The 24311-nt window shown below is 43.9% G+C and overlaps 1 protein-coding gene across 2 annotated transcripts in view; it reads left to right on the top strand.

The window, feature by feature from the left end:
• The window catches only part of LOC121623719 (partitioning defective 3 homolog), a 323624-nt gene that overhangs the window by 131757 nt on the left and 167556 nt on the right, over positions 1 to 24311 (top strand). For both annotated transcript variants that reach the window (XM_041961133.1, XM_041961132.1), the window contains exons 5-7: positions 784 to 921; positions 21009 to 21115; positions 21984 to 22067. In XM_041961133.1, coding sequence (XP_041817067.1) covers positions 784 to 921; positions 21009 to 21115; positions 21984 to 22067 — 329 coding nt within the window. The remainder of the gene's footprint in view (positions 1 to 783; positions 922 to 21008; positions 21116 to 21983; positions 22068 to 24311) is intronic.

The following is a 24311-nucleotide window of genomic DNA, read 5'->3' as shown; positions in this document are numbered from 1 at the left end:
CATCCGCGTGGTAACTCATTAGACCTTAAATCATTCACATGCTGTTTGTCTGTCTTTGTGAGTCTTTGTATCCGCTGTGATTTTTAATATTCATTTGCTTTCATTTTTATTCAAATAGCTTCAGACACCATGACCCTCAGTCGCCGGGATTACAATGCCAAGGCTAGCATGTCTGGAATGTAATCTAGTGTGCTTGTGTGCGTTTTTTGTGCTCGTGGCCATTATAATAAGTCTGCTGGTGTTTGACATTACCTTGGCAGGAGCATTTTGGAAGGTGCTTTCTGTGTAATGGAAGAGCTCAGCTGTGGCTGTCTTATTATAAGAGGCCTCTTATTAGCGGCTCAGGTTTAGCTGTGGGGAAGGGTTAGGGGTGAGGGTGGAATGGAGTGAGACTTGAATGAACAACAGACTATTGGTGTATGGCACAAATCCAAGATAAACTAACCAACTTCCATCACAAAATGCCTGTCATCCAGCTGCTATAGATAGCACCAGCCCACAAAGCTGCCTGTTTAAAGGCGAAAATATGGAGGATGGATCAGTCCTTGAAATAGTTTGTTAATAAAGGATTGTAGATGGTTAATTTTGTGCCAGCCATTTCCTTGTGGCAGCAGTGGTATAATAAGTGTAAGTAGACCTTTACATTTGATAGTTGGTTCTGTAATAAGATAAGATAAAATAAGATTTTATTAATTCCCAGCCGGGGAAATTCTGGTGTTACAGGCAGTGGGCATTAAGCACGCAGTGACGTTAATCTCTGCACCTCTTCCTGTTCCTTTGCAGGGTCGAGGAGGCCATGCCTATCGGAGTCTTCCTCGTGATGCGAGTGGCTGGACCACTCAGTTCCAGAGAGAGATGACTCGGTCTTCCCTCAGCGCCAACCATCCAATGGTGGACCGATGGCTTGACCGGCAGGAGCAGGTAGGGAGGTGGACAATAAAAAAATATGCTGATTTGTGAAAGTTTAAGGAGTGGAAAACACTACTTTTTGGAGAACATAAACAGTTCAAATCAACCCAAGCTATACTGGAAATATGCTCAGCCTTGCTGTCTGAACTGCAAGTGACCTAATTAGGCTGATTGACCAGTTCCGCCAATTCATTCAGCCATGTAGGGCCACCACCTCAGTTTTTAGTTTCACAGCAATATTACCTTACACAAACACAAATGGGATAAGTTTGAGACAGAGGGGTGTACAGTTTGGTATCAGTGCAGTGTGGGAAATACAGATTGAGTTGCAGCCTTGGATAAAATTGAAGCAGTGCATCCCTCTAGATAGTACATACTACTTCTGGCAAGTATTATCATCTGCATACAAGAGTAGTTTCCATGCCAACTTAGCAGCCCTGATGAGTAGTGAGTAGAGTTTGTACCTCTCTGTGTCTGCAGAGATTCCATGTGTGCATGTTTCTCACGATGCTGCACTGTGTCATAATGCATCATGTCCTGCCATAGTGTTACGGCACTGGTAAGCACAGCAGAAACAGATATCAGAGTAGTGACTGCAGTCACCCTGACTGCTCACTGCCCAAGCTAACTTGAAACAGAAATGGCGACTGACATCAGACTTCATAATTCTGTTCATGTGGCAAGACTTTTCATGAAGCAACAGCGCACACTGTTAGTCATTGCGGGCTCGTCTCCTCACTTCACACCTCCTCGCACTGTCGGCACTTTGTGATTGTCTCACTCTGTGACTGGTCCCTCAACTCCTCAGCCTGTCAGAGAAGAGAAAAAAATGCTCCCTTTAAAAGTTATTAAAAGTGACAGAGGCTCTCTGCTGGGAGAGCAGAAATGACCTTGGGAGGTGTCGGACGCGCTGAGCTCCCTGTGAAGAGGATTTCTCCCAGTTTGTCTGTCAGTATCTGCCCATCACTACCTCCCTCATCTGCTTTGACTTATGTAGGAAGTGTTTAATCTATCCCTCCATCACGTTATTGAAAAAGAAAATAGCAAAGACGCAGCGTGAAACATTGAGATGAGTAAAGTGAATGCAGAACTAATTGAGGGAATAATAAAAGAGTCAAAATGAAAAAGAGCTGATTGACATTCAAGCTGTCAGCACGTTGCTCTTAGTTTATTTCACAAACAACTTTCCTATGTTGTATTCCATTTAGCTCGCCAGCTCTCACATGCAGGTCTGGGCTCCCGCGCTGTGGGGTTCTGGGTAGTCTGTGTGCCTTTCTCTTTCTAGTCTCATTGAGAATTAACATGGCCAAGGTTGTGTGTCATTGTTATGGAGGCTATCGTTCTTTGAATCCTTGAATTTTAATTCTAAAGTGTTCTCTTAAGCTTTTTGTCTCTGGCTAGACAGTCTGTGAGGACAAAGCAATCCAATGAAAAAGCGTCAGGCATCTATGTCATCCCATCGCGGTTTATTTCTCCATAGGAACCTGCCACGACACATTATAACGTACAAATCACTATGATCTGATTTCAATATGGAAATTAGCAGCGCTGGAAAGTAACTAAGTACACTGGGCACATTACTGAAGAACTGTACCGAAGAACAACTGTGAGATACTGTTACTATAAATACAACAAAACCTCTTAGCATCTCTGAGATTACTAATGATTTTTTTTTTATTATTGCTTGCCGTGCCGTGTTGATTATTGTTTGCCGTGTTTTTACATATGGATTGTTTTATATGCAGTAGTTATTTTATCAGTTAGTTAGTTTAGTTTATGTGTGTGTGTGTGTGTGTGTGTGTGTGTTGCATAATACATTTAATATTAATTCAAAATAAAAACTAAGCAGATTTTCCCGTGAAAAGAAGAAAAAAAACTCGCACAGTTTGGAGGACATAAAGTTGTTCAAAAATTAAAAACCTTTCCCCAAAACCGAGATTGTCATAAGGTTTCCAGGTAAATGCTCAAATGAATTTCTCCTAAAAAGTGGGATTATTATTTCAGAGCAGGAGTTATATCCACATCAGTATGTAAACATTTTACGGATAACAGCAGGAGAGCCACAGAGCATGCGGTTGCTAATTCTCGTTGCTACCTGAGTCTTTGTAATCTGACAGCTGTATGACTAAGATGATTCACCAAACACAAATCCCCTCATTAGAGGTGGCACAGCGTAGGTTTCAAAGAGGCACCCTGTCGCCCAGTTGTTTCTTCCTTTGACTCACTGTATCTCAGTCTTGATCGCTGTCTTTCCCTCCCACACGACTGACATTGTGTCTTCTTTGTCTGTTTGATGGGCGTGCAGCACAGCAGCACTGAATTGTAAGATAAAAATACGCAGCGTGGGTTAATTAAAAAGAATTGTGATCAGTGCTAAAGCGCTGGAGGAGATAATGAGTGTACACGCACACACACACACGCACACATGCCAAGGTTTTAGCAAAATCACACTAATTAGCAGTTGTTTGTTTATCATGGATTATTTATCTCCTGTACTTTCTTGTTCTGCTTTATGAGTAAAGATGAAGGCAAAAACAAAGGAAACTAAGAAAGTGCATCACACTCATGTCTGTCAGTTCACTCTTTACTTTGTATACGTGTGTGGGTGTGTGTGTCACACTCCTGCAGCACCTTGCTCTTAACTCCATGCATAAACTCCTCCCTGACTCATACTGTACCTTGCATCTCTAAACACTTGTTCCAAAATTAAATCTTTTCCTTCAGTGGCAGATGTCGGTGAAGCAGCATCGTTGTGCCCGGCACCATTTGGTACACTCTTGCAGTGCTTTACTTCACCATTTATATTTAAGCAGGCCTCCCACCCCGTGCTATGAATTAGGAATGTGGAGTCAGGTCGACTAAAACGACACATTGGCTTCCATGCTTAAAATACCAAAGAGGTTCTGGGGAGGTTGGTTGACAGCACCCTTATCTGTAGAGTCTGTGATTCTGTCGTCACCACAGGAGCCCAGATGTGATAAACTCAGAGCGGGATTTGCAGAGGAGCAAATGTAGATGTAGAACTTAAATATAGTTGGATGCAAACAGAATTATCCTGCAGAACAGCGCGGTGTTGCGATTGATTTGTTTGCCCCTTAAACCTGGAATCTATGATAAATCGTGAGAACAACAACAACAACAACAAAAATCAGGATTTTCATGATGAGTTTGTTGTCTTTTTAAAATGCAGAGATTTTTTCTATGGCGTCAGTGTTCAGCATACACACTGATCACAAGGCTGTCTCGCCCCTCTTGTTGTATCTGCCTGCCTTGCCTTATGTTTATCTAACCAGTCAATAAATTCACTTTAGTGTCAAACGGTTCCATGTGAGACTAGCCCTCCAGTCCCCCGCCACCCTTCCACACACTATGCCAAATGCAGCGTGGAGAAAAGCATGCTCTATCAGCCCATATACGCTAGGGCTTTATGAGTTATTCTTTATACAAACAGCTGACATTAACGCCGCCCTATTATCCCGCTGATGAATGCTAATGGGCCTTCCCGCTCAGCATCACACACACAAACACACACGCTTACTCATGCGCACACACATTTGGATCTGGCTGAGTGCCTCTCCACTGTATTATTTGGTGGCCTTCATGAGGCGCTGGAGGCCATTATCATGAGCTGTACCAGAGGCCGGCCTGACACCAGCTGTCAATCATAGAGGGATTTAACCCAATCAAAATGGCTCGCATGGAGGGACACAGATGTATGAAGCATTTCCAAAAAGTTCTGAGTGTAAGGGTTTCGGAGACAATGATACGTAGAGAGATGATTTATAACAGAGACTGATTATTATGTGTTATCTTAAAATAGCCTGAATGCATTTCTTAATTTGGTACTTGGTGGCTCTCACTATACCGCTGTTTGTTGAAAACGCTGCTTCAAACAGTCGTGCCCATAACAAATTGAAAGGGAGAGAGACTTAAGAGAGACAGCAAGAAAACTAAAGCGTTACATAACCGAGTCAAAAGCACGTCTGAGTGGGAACAGCTCTGATCAGACATCTTTGATCAAGCCTCCAACTGTCGGAGTGCCTCCCTCTCTTTGTTGTCTAAATGAGACACCTTGTCTGGCGAGTTTTAAAGGAAATCCAAAGTGGCGAGGTGCCCAGCTAAATCATCGAGCCAACGCCTTGAAAGGAGATGAGTCCGTTCAACTTCAAGCCGGAAGAAGAGAGCAAGGAGCAGCACGAACACACTCCTTTCCTTTTCTATTCTCACATCAAAGATTTCTCGCCGAACAAACACAGACTGGCAGATTTGTGAACTGATTTGTCAACAAAATGTTATTTTTCTCCCTTTTTTCCCTCCGTCTCTCACTTCAGTTAGAAGCCAACAGTTGTTTTGTTGTTGTGCTGGTCTCCCTGCACAGTGCGCCTTTTGCACAATTAATGGCTGCAAAAATAAAGCCCAGTGCTTTGGAGAAATGCGACTTGCTTTAAAGGATAATTCCAGTATTTGAGTTTTTTGTCCAAATGTCGAGTGAAGCAGGCAGTTGACCTTTACTTTGACTCAAAAACAAGAGTTTGAGCTCATTTCTGTTAAATCTGTGATTTTTGGAAATATGTAGACTTTCTCTCTTTCCTCCAGTTAACATCATTATTGTCACAGTTGTCCAAATTTCTGAATAGTCACTCGACAGAAATATTGTAACACCCAGATTGATAAAACAAACTCAAACCCTGCATGCAAGCCAACTTTTTTGCGGGATTGTTTTATGGTGACTGCTACTGTATTTATTCACTTGCATCATTAAACATACAATGAATGCAGATGCAAACAGAATCAGAGTATGTTCTGACATGGACAAAATAAAAATCAAATAAAATATGACACTAAAACCCCTGGGCGAGTCAATTCTGCAGAAAAGTTAGCATTTAATTCTGTGTGCCGTTGTCAGTGAGCGAACTTAGTCTACTCTCCTGACTAGCATGTCGGTAAAGCCCACACAGTCTGCAGACCCCGAGGCAAGCTTCGGGCAATGTTAGAGCAGTTGAGCATGGAGGGAAATCACAGCAGTAACCCCCAAACCCTGCCTGACTGTCACAGTCTCTCTCTGTCTCTCTCTTTCTGTCTGTGCTTGTGTCTCTGAATGACTTAGAAACAGGTGAGCTCTCCCCTCCAACCTCCCCCATCCACTGTCTTCATTTCCCTTCTCTCCAGTGCTATCTGGTGTATGCAGTATCTGTCTGTGCGTGTGCATGCGGTTCAGATAAATCTGGGCCGGTGTTTGATAAAGAGCAGGTCGGGGGGGTTGCTGCGTGCAGGAGAGTGCACAGAAAAACAGCAATCCACGTTCCAGAGCGGTGCAGTCAGTCCGGCTGTGGTGTCTGCAGAGGGGACCTTGCACTTATCCGGAACTTACCTCTTAATTCTCCCTGAAACACACGCAGGAGGGTCAGCCGGCTCAAGAAAGGCTGTGCATAATGCCCTTGTGCATGTTCAGCCTATGGAAGAACAATTCAATCTATGCATATTTGTATAAAAGATGTACTCACCATGTGTTTTCTAATTGCTGCCCAGTGGGCCTGACCAGTAGGTGCTGCTGTGTATTCAACATTGACTCCAGGCACACAGCACTACCCACAAAAAAAATTAATTCTATTAACTATTATCTCTGTTTGTAGCCCTCTTCCCGTTTCTCTGTTTCTCCTTCCTGCTCTCTGTCCTTGGCTGCAGAAAAATATTGACTTCAACAATTCATTTTTACTCATTTAACTACAACCAAGTGTGTTTATTTTCCCCCAAAATGAGCAAAGAATCTGCCATGGGATTGAATTAATTTCAAAATTTTGAATGCAAATCACAAATTTGTGATTCTAGCTACGACTTATAAGACCACTAGTCTGCATTATTGTGACTTTTGACAGAAGTCAGTTTGTTTACTTGAATTATATCACCTCTATTAAAGAATTGCCCTAAGAAAAGCCTGAATTTAAGAGTGAATGTGGTAATAAATTACACAAGCTGTATATTCCTTTCATGGTGGATCGTTTTTCCTCCTCTGTGAGTGCTGCACAAATGGCTGCTCACCAGAGACACCTGACTGAGAACAGCGGAGCCCTGAATGCCACAATGGCCTCTCCCCTCTTAATCAGGCATCTGAACCCCTGTCGGAACATCACGACCCCTGACAGACCGGAGCTTGTTTATTTTCTCCCATTTCTCTCAAGGCCTGCACTGCTTTTTAAGCCTCATTTAACACTGGTCACCTCCTCTTTTCGCCTTTAAGTGGGCTTGGTTAGCTTTAGCATTGTGCTGACTTGTAGTGCTTGTGTGATTGCCCCAGCCTATTGTTGGTGAGTGAATTCATAGTGAGAATGGCACTTTGCCTACCACTTTGGCTGAGCTGCCACTCTGGAGAAGAATGAAAAAGTTTACTTTTGCTGTTGTGGTTGCATAAATACAAGTAGCCCATAATTGCTGAAGTGCTAAAAGGCATACCTCCGTAGGACACCGGGGTGACCCAGAGCTGTAAAAAAAAAAAAAAGTGATGCAAAGCGATGCCCTATGCCCCCTGTCATGTGACACTGTTGCATCCAAATTGCTTGTTGCCAATCTTAGATAGCATATAGGCAGCAGGACTAGTGCAAGATAATTTGTACTATAACCACCATTACATTATGTGTGCGTTCTACATGTCATGTGCAAACAAACACACACGTTAGCTTCTTTCTAGCTCGTGACTTTAGCTGCTAGCAATGTTGTTGAACGTGCGTCATTGAGGTTGTGATGAATTTTCTACTTACAAGAAGATGCAGCTGATAGAAGTGGCCTTATTTTAGAGCGACAGACCCTCAGAACATCTGTGCACATCCCTGACGATAATCCAATGACTCAGTCACTTGCAGGAGTCATTTTTCTGCATTGATTACTCAGTACATTTATATAGTACTTTTTCTGAATTAACATTTCGAACACAGGACTTGTGATTGAGCATTTTAACACTATGGTAGTGCTACTTTTACTTAATAACCGATCTGAATACTTTCACCACTGTTTTCGTCATTTTGCATGTTTTATTCATCAAGATGGAACTCTTTTAAAGGCCTCTAAGGCCTCTAAAAGGACACTAAATGCCTTTCTTTGTATTTTGTTGTGTTTGGTGCTTTTTCTTTTGTTTTCTTGAAAAACAAATTAAAAGTTAACTTCATCCTATTTATTCCTCCTTGGAAGACCATGACATCTAACCTTCCTATACTGGGAGCAAGCAACAAGACAACTTTCCTACAATACTGTGTCAAAGTGTCAGTATTCTCCCCAATATTTGAGGATGTAAAAATGCAAAAACATGCGCAAAGTTTTGGAATTGAGCACATTTTTAGACTCTTAAACTCTTAAAAGCAAAGTCCACATTAGATAACTTTGCTTCTAAAGTTTAATCTCAATATATTTTAGCCACCAGCTGTGTATAGAATCACGCTGACACCCCGCAGCAACAAAATGCATTACAGATGTAGTGTAATTCTGTCATTAAATAAATGTGCGCGCTACGAGGATGAGAGCAGGTAGCACATACACAAACACACACACATGCACGCACGCACACAGTTGGCAGTGTCATTCAGCTGATTCATTCCACAGCAGGGAAGTAGATCTTAAATGTGTAAATGAGCAATTATAGAAATAATGCCATTTAACATCTCATTATTAACTCAACATCTTTGTTAGAAATAAATGGCAGTGATAATTAGCATGAGCCTTAATGTGTGTGTGTGTGTGTGTGTGTGTGTGTGTGTGTGTGTGTGTGTGTGTGTGTGTGTGTCCAATTTACATTGAGACCAGGTCAGTGAATCGCCCACCTGCTTTTCTGCCCATAAGCTCTTCTCACTGGGCTCTATTAGCATTCAGGATGGCTCTCCTCTCACCTTCACACACACTCACACTCACACACACATACGCACACGCACACACACACACCATAGACACACAGGGACAGACAGAGAATGAGAATGATAGAAATAAGTGCTTAACAATTCAGAACAACTTTCACAACTTAATCCCAAGCACATAACACCACAGGCAAATGTAGTTCCCAAGGACAGTGTGTGAAAAGGCCGTCAGCAGGGGACTGCAGGAGACACAAAGCAGAAAATGTTGCTCCGCTCAGAATTGGGAATCAGCCTCTTTGGAAAGAAGAGGTGCAAAAAAAAAATCTGTCATTCACTGTTGTTCCATGACAAAGTTTCATGCCACACTGGCCTTTACTTTCCCCTCAAAACAAGATAAGTCTTGTTTGTTTTTGCTCTTTTTCATTTTCTTGCCTTTCTTTCTTTATTGAGAATTGTGCAAGTCATGTGTGTCCTGTTATCTCCTCTCAGCAGGAGAGGAGAGAGACGTTTTTTGGAAGTTGCCAACGCCCTTCTCTATCTGCTGGGCTGTTGCCTGAAAATGTTTAACCTGTCTGGCTCTGCAGGCTGTGTGTGGATGTGGGTTTGAAAGATTCGGGATTCGGAAGGCTGATAGCGATGTCTTTTGAAGCTCCCGAGAGCTTTTTGTACCATCTTTCAATTTTGACTACTTATATACAAAAGCTTGCCCCTGAGAATTAAAAGTTGTTGCTTTTTTATTTTATTGTGTCGGGAGTGGAAAAGCCTCTGAAAAAGCATTTGGGAAATAAGAATAAACAACAGGAACAATATAAATGAGGAAAGTGATGTGAAGTACAGCTTTGATGCAAGTCTCCAGTTAATTCCTAGTCATCCTGGTATTCAGTAGGTAATAAAACACTAATATCATCTTGATTTATTTGTGTAAACTGGCATCTTTGGTTTCAAGCATAGAGGTTTTTCTGAACTCGTCTTTGAACTTGTCCTCTGTTCCTCCTCTCAGGTCATTAGTTGTCACTGAACTCTGGATGTTCTTCCTCTCTCCTCATCTTTATTTTTCTCTCCAAAGTTTGCACTCTTCCTCCTCTTTCTGCTCCTTCTCTCCGTGCTTAATTACTGCTCAGACGTCACTCTCGCTTGCATATTCACCTCATCACTGCAAACAGCCCTTCAGCAAGGCTGTGCGTGCTTCATTTGTAAACACATCACCTTTTTGACAAGTTTCACTCAATTCCTTTTTTTTTCCTTGAGATTGAGTGGATGTACTTAACCAGGGGTTTCAAGGGAAATGTGAAACATCTATTTACCTCAGTGACTGTCCCTCGCCTGTCCCTCTACCCTCACCCCCCTCTCGTCTGTCCACACCTACACACCTCTACAGTATCAGGGTGGCTATCCCTCTCCGCACTGCTGGTTGCGAACGTGTTAATTCTTGATTAGAGTTCACGCTTTCGCCTCCTCCGATTTGCTCCGTGGAGTGAGAAATCACTTTCTCAATGAGAATAATTGAACACGGGCAGGGGGGTGCCAGCTCATTACCCACAAATCACAGGGAGCAGGGGCACCTTAGCCGAAGACAATAATGACTTCAGGGAATAAAACAGGGCCACCAGCATGGAGCCAAACCAGCGTGGGCAGCAGAGAACAAAGCTGGGAGAGGAAGATGCACTCTCTTAGCACTTTCTTTAGGTGAAATCATTCTGTGCTTATCTTCCTGGTATTTCCAGTTGGATTAAATGACTTTTCTCAGAGGGAGTCCGGGCTCTGGAGGGGAATACAGAATCTTTTGTAGGAGAAGCATGGGGTTGCTGTTCACACCCAAAAAGATGTCTTCCTTAAATGATCATTCAAAAACCATCAGCACCAAAAGCTGACTCCACCTCAAGGGACAAAAGAGAAACAAACAAATAGAGGCTACTGCAACAACTGCAGCGAGATAGCTGATCTCTTTTTATGCCCAACACCAAGGCACTAGATGGACTTTGGTGATTGACAGTGCTTGGTTTCCCACTGTGTGAAGTCATTCACTCCTATTTATGTGAGTTCTTTCTACTTTCACGCCCTCTCTTTCCCTCACTGTTTTTTTTTAATATGCCACACATTTCCACTCTCCACAGAGTGCCAAATAAGCCCACTCTGACACAATGAGGCCCATTGTCACAATAGGCTTTTCTCACTGTTTTATAGGTCCCATTAGGGGGGCAATGCTTTTAAGTTGCTGAAGGAATGTAATAAGGCCCCGGCCGACAGTAAACATCCACATCTCCGGGCCACAGAGAAACATGAGAGGAGGCGGCTTCGCCATCTCGGCCGAAGCGCCCCGTTTCATTTGCATCGGCCGGGGAACAAAAGCGGTCACAGTTGGATGCAAATGGAGTGGAGGAGATGGAGGAATAGAAAGCCTCTGAGGGTGGGGAGAGGGTGAGGAGGAGATAGATGTTGTCCAGTCAGTCCATTCCTGTTCCTCTCATACAGATGTAGTCATGGTAGCCACCCACTTTGTGCTGCACCACCAAGAGATACCTTCATTCAGATATTGCTCTGTTCTTGAGTGTGCAGTTTTCTATCAACCTTAATTGAGAAAACTCAAACCTGAAAATGAGGATAGCGTGAGCATCCCGCCAGCACATTAATTCACCACGCAGAAGACAAATGATAGCACGCTTGACTGCAGCAGCCTACCATGAAAACGTACAGTAACTTTCATAAAGGTATCATTATGTTCCCAGTGACAGATTACCCATCTCATGCTAGTTTTAATCTTCATATTTCAATGAAATAAATGAACACCAGCAGCTGTCTCGAATGTCTCAAAACTTTGAAAAATCTGCCAAACTTTGTCATACTTTTGAATTCTCCTGCAGTAAAACATGCAAACTCACTGGTATGATCCTTTGAATGTCTCAAGGCTGAATGCCCACATTGAATTTGGAACAGCCCAGACGGAGGTAATGGTGTCATTCCAGCACAGAGCACCTCTATAATGGGCCACACTTCTCCCTGCAGAGCAGTTTTCCACAGGAATTTTCTCCTGTTTATGGCCTACGTATACAGAGCATGGGAGCTGTTGTGTAGAATAGCACCCCTGCTGAGCTCCATCACAACATACTCCGATGTTTCCACATGCATTCATGATTTCAACCAGAACCACGCAGACAGCCTTTCCCATTTAAAAACGGTGTGGTTGCATTGCTTGTTGGCGTTTATGTGCGTCTGTGTCTGGGTTTGAAGGTGTGACTCCTGCTGATGGTGCTACATGACTGGCTGGAATCTGAATAGATGCCTTGATATGTACGTATGCCTGCAGTAAATTCAGCCTCTGCGTGCTTGCTTCATGTACGGACAATGCTTACTTGCTGCAAGTTAGCTGTCCCTGCTCTGATCTGTCTTGTGTGTTGTGATGATTTCCTTATCTCATCAGCTGTCACATGTTGTATTTGACGAGCAGATTGTCTTCAACTATTCTCTGACTAGCACACTGGAGCAAACAAAAAACAACTTTTAATAGTAAAATACAGAGATGCTCCTGTTTATTCCTTTATTTCCTTCCTCTTTCTTCCTTCTTTCTCCACTGCACACCTGCCACCCACCCACACCCCGCCCCGCCTCCCTGGGTCCACTAAATTGCCGTGGCTGTCTTTTGGGACCTCTCTTCATTACTGGCCCTCCACAGGCCCCTCATCTCCACACGGCTCTCTTCATTTAGCCCTGGCTGAGAGCATGGACTCGAGTAAATGGCTTTCTGTCTGCCCCTTATCCAAGAATTTCAGCTTCCAATTAAAACGAAATGGAAAGCGCCCCCCACCTCGCCCCACATTGCTCCCGTGATGCTACAGACAAGCCCCCACTTACCAACCCAGCCCCCCCTGCTCAAACAAGGCAGCAAACAACGGCTGATCTGTGGAAAAGACTGCTCACCCCCTGTAATAACTCACTGCAATGTGTACCAAAGCTTTACTTACTTTACCACTTAATTATTCATCGCTCGACATCACTCACCCTCATTCCTTCTTCCTTCAGTACATTTAGAGTTGTAGGAGAAAACGTCCCATAGAAGATGAATGAGATTCAAGTGTGAATAGCTGTTCTTCACATTTTCTTTCCCAGTGCTGCCATTATGACTTGCTGTTACAACATTTGCATCACAGTAACTGTTGTGTTAAATAGTTAGGATGACAATTTGGCCGTACAGGGAGTGCAGTTTATTGGCAGCCACCGCGCTACTCAATAAGCCAGTGTGCTTCTGCCTCGCATAATGGCAGGAGCTTCTACTAGAAATAATAATAATAAAAAAAAGAAAATGTATTTAATTACAATCCAGATCTGAACCACGGGTGCTCTCATTGAAATTCAAACACCCTCAATTATTTCAACAGGGGTAACATTCACTCACTGACCTTCACAGTTTGAAAGATGGATTAAACGTTCTGAGCAGTGGAAAGCAGACTGGCCTCCCACTCAATAAGCTCAAAATGATGATTAATCTGTGAAAAGCACCACAGAGCTCTTTTTAATGCATGGGTAAAGACCCGGGATTCAGCTGGGACCGTCTGCTCAGCGGGGCTGCGCACTCAACCCCCAGGATTATCTGTTCAGAATCACCCCTCTTCACCTAAACCAGGTGTCTGGAAAGTCATAATATCCCGTTTGAACTGTTTTTTTTTTATGCACCAGAAACTCTAAATCTGCTTTAAACACCCCTTTGAAGTGCTACTCTAATGCAAAAGGCTATGCACATTCAAACTCTTTGAAACACTCCTGCAGTATTCAAACAACATTATTCACAGTGCCTGCAAGAGTAAGAAGTGCTCTGGACAAAAGCCGGTGACGATAACTCAATTCACAGTAATTCCTACCCGTTTGAACCTCCGGCTCTCTGGTACAGGAGTGGTCTGCTCCGGTTGCGGCCGTTATTGATGAGGTTTGGAAAAAGTCTCGGGCCCCTCTGTCCGCTTTGGGCCTTTGTTATTGACCTGGTGATTGATTTAAGCCCTCATAATTAGCAGGCCTAATTTAATTAAAGTGCAATTTAACGATACAGTGGGCAAAAGCAAAGGCAGCTGTGTCATTGATAGATCAGTCCAGGCCTGATATGAAACAGGCGCTGGCAGATGATGTATTCCACACGCAGCAGGTCTATCAGTGACAGAGGCAGAGACAAAAGAAGAGACAACGATCGTAGTGGAGAGACAAAGTGGGGGAATGAGTGGAGTAAAGAGAGAGACATCCCTTTGTTTTTCCAAATAACAGCCCACAAACAGCACTGTCTGTCTCTCACCCCCCTCCACATCCCGCCGCTCCTCGTCCTGATGTGGACAAATGCAGCCTCACATCTCTGATCTAATTTGCTTAACAGCATTAGGAACCTGTCTGTCCCTGTAATTTGCTTCCAAGTAAAGCCACGTCACAGCCTGAACTTTTATGAGCCAGGCTTTCGAAAACAACACAAAGAGAGATGGATTTAGAGGCTGGAGAGCTTTGTTGATTAAAAAGACGTGTCGGGGTGGGGGAGTTCAATTAATCTTGCCCAAAATTGAGAATATGTTGTACCATCATGTTACTGGCAGGAAAATATGGAATTGAGAATGGAGATATATAAATAAATAAAAACGCGTTTCCTCAGAGGTTGGTCATCATTTAGTTGATTTGGGTTCTAAATTGTAGCTGGTGAGAAAAACATCTAAAATGTTGTCTGTCCTGCCATCCATGACATGAATATTTCCTGTTTTATGCAATGAAGTGCTAGCATTAGCTAATTATGAGGCCTTGTGGCTCTGTAAACGGCGTCAAAAATGCACAAACCATGCTGCAGAACATTCTTCGTCATTTCAGACAGACTTGCTCAGTTTCACCGTGACTAAATGTTTATCACTGCAGTCCTGCAAGCAGCAGAAACATCGGTGCATGCACACAACAACGCAAAGACAGGAACGCAGAGTAAGTCCAAACTTTTGCTGCCAGGAATGGTTGAGGGGATTCAAAAAGTTGTCTCCTAACAAACCCTGTTTCTATGTTTCTTAAAAATTTGGCAGCGGTTCCAATTCAGAACAGGTTCTTGATACCCAACCCCACTCCCCACTGCCCTAACCTAGCACAACAACACATATTTGACTCCCTCTCCTCATTATCAAAAGGAATAGTACATCTAATCTGGAATACAAGTGCTCTCTTTTGAACAAGGCTGGAGCCCATGGGTGTGGGGTGTGAAATATGAAAGACAACACATGTCCTCATCAGAGGACAGGCACTGCCTCGGCTTCTCCCCTTGGCACACAAACATAGGACTGTAGTAAAGTAGCCTCCCTCTCTCTCTCTCCCACACACACACATACACACACACACACACTCATAGCAAGAGATAGCAGACAGCGGGGTCACACTGCTTTGATTTCCTTCCAGAGCTACAGTTCCCAGTCCAACAGGGAGCTAATAGTTTGCCAAAAAGATGAAACATTCATTGAAAGATCCTGATACAGTTGGTACTGTGCTGTATATTATGTGCACAGCTCCCTTCGCATCAATACTATAAATCGTCAGTGCTACTGATGAAATCACCATTAGCTTACATCATCATTAAGATCATAACAATATAAAAAAGATAATAACGTATGCTGAAACTGGTTTTGGCCGCTCTGATGACACCCATTAAGTGCCATATAGGGAACTTGTGCGTAGGATGAAGGAGGTCATTATGACCCTCTCATCATCCGCTAACCAGTTTAACTCTTGCCCAGCCTTTTGTAATGTTCCCTTATCCCCAACTTAAATGTAAATAAGTGTCTCATAATCTCCGTCATTTTGACATATTAGTTGTTTTAATGGCATTGGAGTCTAGTGGGCGGCTGGGGGAATGAAGGGTTAGAGATGGTGGAGAGGGTGGGGCTGGGAACAGTCATGTCCAATCTATCCACAGAGGCCATTTGGGTGCATAATTTGGCCCCTATGGCAGAGGGGATGGCTATGACGGATAAAAGGCTTTCTGTAACATGAAGAATAACCCATTTGTGTAAATTCTGTCACAGATATGAGCAGGTCATCCTACGCACTGTGTATGCCATCCATTGGCAGCTGGTGAAGGCTGGGACCCAAGCTGGGATCATCTGTTGTTCAAGTGTACAACCCCGATTCCAAACAAGTTGGGACACTGTGTAAAATGCAAAAAACCAAACCAAACCAGAATGCAATCATTTGGAAACAAACTGTGTTTACTGACAGAAGTTTTACAAAGTGTTCCTGAGCTCATGTATTAAATTCCTTTATGCAATCATGTGTTCACAAAGTGTTGAACCTCGCTCCATCCTCGCTTGTGAACGACTGAGCCTTTCCAGGATGCTCCTTTCATACCCATCATGATACTGTCACCTGTTACCAATCAACCTGTTAACCTGTGGAATGATCCAAACAGGTGTTTTTGGAGTGTTCCACAACTTTCTCAGTCTTTTGTTGCTCCTGTCCCAACTATTTTGAAACATGTAAGCATTTATATCCAAAAATCAATGAAATTGATGAGGTAAAACATTAAATGTATTGTCTTTGTCAAGTAAGTAAGTCAAACAGGTTTTCAGATTTTCAAATGACCACATTGTGTTTTATTTATATGTTACACTGTGCACTTTTTTGGAATCGGGGTTATAGGTGTCCAAAGCCATGAAGCCACTTTTAACTGCTGATTGAAAACAGCGACATTCTGGCTCCAGTTAAGATGGAAAAATATTGGTAATTGCTCCGTGAGGTCAAAGGAACTCTAATAGAACTATTAGGAGTTATTACCGCCAGCTTGTCTTTGTATGTCAATGCCATTGTGCAATGCAGTGGCACTGTGAAGTCCTGTTTGCTCTTGTCTGTTGTACAGTGTTTAGTCAAACTGCATTAACTGGAGGTAATGAGGGTACAATTATGGCTCCTTAACATTTTGTGAAGGAGTGGAAAAGCCTTTGCTGCTTTTTTCCCCCTTTTTCTCAACTCACTGAAAACAAATTCTTTTCACACGTTGCTGTCGTTTGTTACCTTTGGCTGGTTTAATGTTTCCATAAGGGGCGTATTTCACCTTGCACAATTAATGTTTCATATTTTTAGCTCGTCCGATCAGGAAGGAGGGCAGTCTTTGTAAATATTTCAGCAGTCATTGGGCTAACAGCTCTGGTTAAATTGCTTGTTTCCTTTATTTGTTCATACAGCAAACACACCATGGTTCATTCTGGGTCATTTCTATGTCCTCCTCTTTGGCCTCCATTGTTCTGCTGGGCACAGACAGCTCATTGTAAGGGAACCTGTGACATCGTCTGGCAGGGAGGCCTGTTCCACTCATGAAGCTGTCACACAGATGTGGACCTCAGCCCTAAAGGAGGGGTGGTGGCCAGAAACACACCATTTGCTGTGACCCTTGAACCTGTCCTTGTTAAGCCCTTGACACCAAAGATGGGCTCAGGAGGGCCCCACCCCCCTTTTCCCCCCTTACAACTACATGTTGTACTTGCCCATAGCTAATGGCATGACACAGACACGCACACACTCACGCACACACACACACACACATGCTTACAGTAGGTGTCCTTTAGGACAGCGGTTGATGGAGGATGACAGCTCCTCAACACACACACACCCTTTGCCCCAACCCTCCAGCAGTGGGTTTCATTTTGTGTGTGTGTGTGTGTGTACAGCATTTTCCCTTCCAACCAGACAGCTGCTACCTCCCTCCCTCCTCCCTTCTCCCTCCGTGGTCCTCTTACCGTTCTTACCTGCCTGTCCATTTGAAGGTAACAAGACTCTGCACTTTGCCTTCCCTGTCGCTGCATGTCTTCCTCTCTTACTCTCTCCCTCTTTTCCTTATATGAGTTTCAATAATCTAATGCTGCAGCTGTCCGATGGCCAAGCCTGTAACACTTGCTTTCGCTTCCCTTCATTGTTAAAGAGGCTGGAGTTTTGGCCACAGATCAGGGCTATGAGCCCTCCCTGCTGCATAGGAGGGAGGGAGGGAGCGAGAGAGGTGGGGGGAGGGAGGGAGGGGGGCAGAGAGAGAGAAAGAGAGAGAGCTAGGAATGAGTGCCATGGAGAGTTGAAAAGCCTTGTTGCTTCCCCACTCCACTGGTTACCAAGGGATCAACGGGGTGCTAAAAGCACTCAGGGGAGGAAGAAATGGAGGGTTTTTAGAGAGGAGGAAAGGGGAGATTCAGAATGATGGAGAGACAAAGAAAAAGAGCAGAGACGCTGAATGGCGGGCCAGAGAAAAATGGGTGTATATTTAGCCTGTGTCTCTCCTCTGCTGTCACTCAGTGCTCGGCTTTGCCACTGACACAAGGACAGGCAATATGTGGGCTGGCAGTGAATACAAAGGGACATGGCTTCCTCTGCTGCCCCTGGTCACAAGGAGACACTGACCCCTGCAATACTAGATCCCGCAATAATAAAACATCCATCCTTAAGGACTTGCATGCATGAAATGCCAATCTTAACAAGTCATTATTTATCCCATTCAGCCTTAGAGGAGCTATGTGTTTGTCTGGTTAAAGCACAGACTTTGTCTGTCTCGGATAATGAACAGACTGTGGCCTTGCTCGCTGGTTATCCCCGGTTTTTAACTCTAATGAACCACAGTGGCCACTTAAGCACCGCCTCGCGAATCCAGTGTCAAGTGTCAATCATGTCAGTCTGTTTATGGTGGAAACTGACTGGCAGTCGAAGCGTGTCGTGCATTCAAACATGAGAATGAAACCATCCCCAACGGCTGCGATAATGTGCTCTTATATCAAAACACTAGCACTAACTAAACCAGCCATGTGAGACGAGTCTATTATTTGTTTCAGCTAAACAACATGACAGTATGTGTCAGTTTAAAGGTGTTAAACATTAGCACGGTTTTCATAAAAGCATTAGAAATCCTGCCAGAACAGTGAAATGACTGCACTTTAATAGGCGAAGTGGTTTGCACATGTCCTTGGAAGGAAAGTCGATATTTGAATCAGGAGTCAGGATCAGGATCGCTGCACTTGTATCAAGGAGAGAACACTTAAGAAAGTTCTTGTACGTGTTTGCATATTTTTCCACTTTTCATTTTAAGACAGTTCTCTGCAACATTATCTTTTCTGTCCCATTGCTCTTATTCACAGTTCATTTTCTCTTTCCTCTCCTCCATTGCCAACTCACTCCGGTCTGTTCACTGTTGAGAAATGTATTTTCATTTTTTTATCACAGGGTTCTTGTTTCCTTTAGTGTCATTTTCACACTTCTGCTCGGTTTTTCACACCTTTTGTCTGGAGCATACCTGAATAGAAATATCACTTTGCTCTAGTGCTGCTTTGATATCAGCTTGTGCCAGTTTATGGTAATTTTACCTGCCACATTCACGCACTCAACCTGCTTACACTGTGCATTGGCCTGGTGTGAATGAAGCACCCCTTCCCCTTGGTGCTCGGATGATAAAACTCACAGACTTTTGTCTCTCTTTATTCCATCACCTCAAATATCTCCTTTTTCTTACATTGAAGCAGAAATGTGCTAAAAGAGGAAGGAGAGATGCAGTCATGTCACAGCCACTTGCCATCTCTAACAACAGACAGGAGAACAGACTGTCTCTGAAGCTAATTACTTGTCACTTTCTGTGGTGATACACTGTGAATCAACTCACCTCTCAGATCACTCTGTTGTGTAATGAGACAAAGGCGTCGAGCGTCCTTCATTTCCTTGCCGAGTATGAACATGGCCTTGCACACTCTTCCGGCTTTCAGACCTCAGTTTCTGACAATCTCATCTCATAAACTTACACGCTCCCTCGTCATATTTATTCTTCTTATCCAATTTCACCTGCCTTCTCCCTTCTATGCCCTGTACTTATTTATGGGTTCCCATTGGTGGTCAGGTACATTGTACACAGCATGTGCAGTATGCGCATAAAACAAATCCAGCCAATCCACCTGGGAGGTTTTCAGAAACGGCTTTGAGAATAACGGTCCCCGCGAGGCACCTGAGACCTCAGCTGACATGTAATTAAAGGCATGGACGACTGGTTGACTGGCTCATTTTCATACTGGACAGTTAGAGAGGGGAGACACACAAGTAGGGTGTCGAGGTCTCTTAAGGTAGGCTGCCGATGAAATTGTCATGCCCCCGCCCCACCTTACCCCCCGACTGTAAAGAATAAATAGGAGACGGAGTCTCTCTGTGCAACGCCTGCGTGTCACCAAAGATATCCTGGCCTCTGAAAAGGGTTGAATCCATTTCCATAAAGAAACCAGGAAGACACAAAACCTATTTAGACGAGCTTGACATTTTAGCAAAAGCGAGAGAAAGAGGAAGGTGAGGGATGAGGGCGGGGAAGTAACAGCGGCGACTGAAGCGTTTTAGCAGACCCTCCAAAGAGATGAAACGCTGTCTGAGTGCTGACAACTTTTAAACACACACACACACACACACACACACACACACACAAGCATGAGCAATAATAGGACTGGAGGTACAAACTGTAATTACCTTTTCCTTTTAAAATGAATAAATGTTGAATTCAGTGTTCTTGTCACTTGTTGATGAAGCTCCCCTGCTCCTCCTGTATCTAACCTTCAGCAGATGATGATTAGTTCAAGTTGAACCCCGTGTTATTAGATATGTCTCCCTCCTATTCTACATGCAGCATGTCATCACTGCATGTAAGTGCTGTATTCAATCTGCACCATCTCCAGAAAGGGAGCTCAGATAAAGATTTTATTCTCCGTTAAGGAGAGCATGAAGCTGCTCTGTCTCGTCCCAGAGCCTAGTTAAGTCCTCAGACGTCTGGCTTGCCTGTAAAAGCCGCCGCCTCCCGGCCCCGCTGCTTAATGGCCCTGAAGGAAGATGAGTAAATGAAATGAAGAGTGAGAGAAACAAATGACAGTGAGCGCAACCACTTTCCTTCTCTCCAGACCTGATCTCATCACCGCAGAAATCCGGCAGCGATGCCACGCCCCAGGCCAGACCTGATTGATTGAACAGGAGCAATCGATCACGGCCACTTTGTCACTACAGTCGCTGAAGAGTTTGGCTGGGCAGGGACGCTTCTGCAGCATCACCGCTCCCATCTGTACTCCACCGAAAGTCTCTTTTGATTTAGAGTAGAGGCCGTTACTTGTTCTTGCAGGTAATTGGATTAAAAGCCAGAGGAGAGATACGGGCAGGAGAGGAGGAGATGCAAGCACAGCCAAATAGAAATAATGACACAGAGAGGGCGAGTTTTTTACTTTGCTGGAACAGTCTTTTAATGATTTATCCTGTCTTTTTTCTCTTTTTTCTTTTCAGGAGGAGGAGGAAGAAGAGCGAAGGAAACAAGAAAGGAGAATTGAAAGGATAGAGCCAGTAGGGAGGGCCGATTCCTCATTGGAACATTCACCTGTGTTAAACCTGGAGTGAGTGCTTCCCAACACACCCCACCACCTACTGTATATAGCGAACAGTATGCTTTAAAAGGTTATGTCACCCAAATTACAAATTGTGTGTGTGTGTAACTGTGAGTGTGTTGGCATGCTAAATTTGGCATTTATCTCATAGCACCACTGTGCCCAAGTACAGCCACACAAATCTAGTTCCATGTTATATGGGGTGGCTGCAGAAATCTTAAAAACTGGACAAAAAGAATGCAAAATATGTGCATGGGTATATACAACTAGAGATAAGAGAGAAAATATGTTTTTTATTATTTGGGGGAACTGACCTTTTAATTGTCCACAGTGATACCAGAAAGGTTAATAACTGCCAGAATTTCATCATTAAACACATATTAACACGTGACAGTGACACAAAGTGTACAACAAGACCACGCCTTCTTTCATCAACATCATCGCACACATCTGCATCAACGGCTGCTTGTGTTCATTTGTCTTCACGTCTTTATCCACACAAATTAACCTTCCTCTCCTCCTCCTCCTCCTCCCTTCCACACACGTTTTTCAATTAATCTGTTCTATTTTAACACAACATTCTGATCTTAATCACTTAATTGGAGTCTCCATTTGGGTCCCTAATCGACCCCGAGGTCCACCAGCCTGACTCTGTAATGGATGACTTTGTATAGACAACACAATGCAGCCTAAGCAATCAGGCCGCACCAACCCCCAGCCCACACATCCCAGCAACGTCTTGTCACGTTTGACTATGTTGTCTTTTACTTCCTGCGTTTCTACATTTTCTTGTCATTCCTGTTATTTGTTATTCATGCACGTCTCCCCCTGCCTCCTCCTTCTCGTCCTCTCGGCCTCATCCATCATCGTCCTGCAGCGGCATGCTCAAGCCGGTTGAGGTGTCCAATGAAGGAGGGCCCCTGGGGATCCACGTAGTGCCTTTCAGCTCACAGGATGCCAGGTAAAAACAATCAAATCAAATCTGAGAGTCAATGCAGCTTCGTGTACAACAATAGCTAGTTAGTCTCACCATCCAATGTGTCTCCTGCATCCTTTGGTTTGAAGCCCTGTGGACGTTGCTTACTTTTTTTCTTTTACTCATCATTTCACATATATATATATTTTTTCACTTTTTCCAACTCTGCTCTGTCTCATACATCTCTTTTTACATGTTGCTGTAGGCTGTCCTGCTCACTGACTCTGATACTTCTGGCCATCTTTTTATTTTTGTGAGTCTCACTGCTGAAACACCACGCCCATACCCGGCACCACTTACATCCCACGGCTCAAAAGCCCCTAGTGGGAAGGAGAACAGATGAAAGTGGTTTCGCTCCTGACTGCACTGTTTTTCCACGTCGTGTTCTGCTTTGCTTTTTATTCTACCCTGTGTCCCCAGTCACAATGGTGTCCGCTCTGCCTTGAAGGTGATTCAGACTGCTTTATTTTGCCTTTTTTTTTTTTTAAAGGCGTGTCAATGACAGGGGAATAGAGGAGGAATGCATCCCAGTTTATAGTTATTCCAGAAAAAAAAAAGGACAGAGGAAGTGGCCAGATGTAATCAAACTAAAAGCTTGTGTAGAACACAGATCCCTGCTGCATGCCAAGGGACTGGCGCGGCATCAAGGTGAATGCGACTACTCAGCGTGGGGAGACGGGGGCAGGGGAATGTGGTGAAAAGACAGAGTGAGGAGATGAAATGGGATGACATTTGAGAGAGAGAGGACGGCTGTCATTGAAGATTGCTGCGTGTCATTTCTTTGGGACACTAATCCCATCGCTGTTTATAAGCAAGTGTCAAGGAAACTATATTTAGCTTTGACCCCGTGTGATTGACTCCCTCTGAAGCTGTGACGCTTTGAGTTATCCTGAGTCAGAGAAGGAAAATAATGACTCATGAGCAGTCGCGCCAAGCAATATTGCTCAAACAAAGTTCAAATCCAACAGTTTATTGGACATGTTATTATCCTTAAGCTCCTCTGTATTCCCACAAAATCAGACTGCATCTTGCAACATATAGAAGTAATGCTGCATGGCCAGTAAATTTCTTCTCCATCAGCTAAGGTCGGCACTAATAGCTATCAGAGCCTTCAATTAACTTCAGACATGATAAGACTTAGCGTCTGGTCAGTGGGATGATGCTAATGGCCTGGCCCGGCTCTTTCCTGTGCGCTGTGAGCTAGGACAGGAGGCATTAGGCTCAGCGGGCTGTCATTAGTGTCTAGACTGGGGCCACAGGGGTCAGACAGCCAGCGAAACCAGACAGCAAACACAGAACTTCAGGCACTCCAGCAGCGGCTGCCCGCATTCTGCTTCTCTGTGCTGACATCAAGCTAGATCCAAGCAGGAGGGAAGACAGCTGAAGGAGAGAGCGTCGAGACTCTGAAAGACTGTAGACTCAGAGTTTCAGGAGACAGTATCTCTCTCCCTCACACACACACACACACACACACACACACACACACACACACACACATGCATACTTGCAGATGAATTCATGCAGTTTGTGAAAAGTGTGGACTTACCTTGAGTGGTGTGTTCCCACACAGACTCTTGCTGTCTCTTTCTTTTTTTGTTACACAAACGGATGAGCAGTGCTGATCTACCTTCAATGCTGTGCACAGATAAATATACTGTACATCTGCACACACACACCTCACAGATGCATTGGCTGCTTAATGAACTTCTCATTCCATGACCAGTTTCAATTGTAAACAAACTGTGGACATAATTGCTGTGCATAAATGGATCCTGATTGGATTGTTATTTGATTAAAGGCAGTAGATGAGAGCAGGTGGTCTCGTTCAAATCATTTCTCAGCGCTGCTGCCCAGCCACAAGATGGAGTAAAGCCATACAGTTTAGTGGGAAGCTGAGTCTAAATGTAGAACTTAGCAGGCCAGTCTGCAGAGAATCCTCGAACTACAAACTGCTTGTGCTTGTATTTGGCAAATAATGAATTCTCTGACTTACAGCATGTGAGAGTGCCATTTAGATTTTGCTTTAGCTCTCCTACTTTCCCCCAAGTAACTGATTTGTATCTAAAAAAATCTCTATCATTGAGACAGGGAGGAATTGAGAGGGTGGCAGTGCATTACAGTCATCACAATAAAAGCGCCTTTACAAAATCATCATCTTCTTCAAATCTCTAAAGATGCTGCTTTATCCCCAATCCTCTCTGCTGCTCCTTTGAATACTGATCAGGGATC

The sequence above is a fragment of the Chelmon rostratus genome, chromosome 20 (genome assembly GCF_017976325.1).
Source record: "Chelmon rostratus isolate fCheRos1 chromosome 20, fCheRos1.pri, whole genome shotgun sequence".
Taxonomy (NCBI): domain Eukaryota; kingdom Metazoa; phylum Chordata; class Actinopteri; order Chaetodontiformes; family Chaetodontidae; genus Chelmon; species Chelmon rostratus.
Note: the sequence above shows the minus strand (reverse complement) of the source record. Positions and strands in the feature narration are given on the sequence as shown.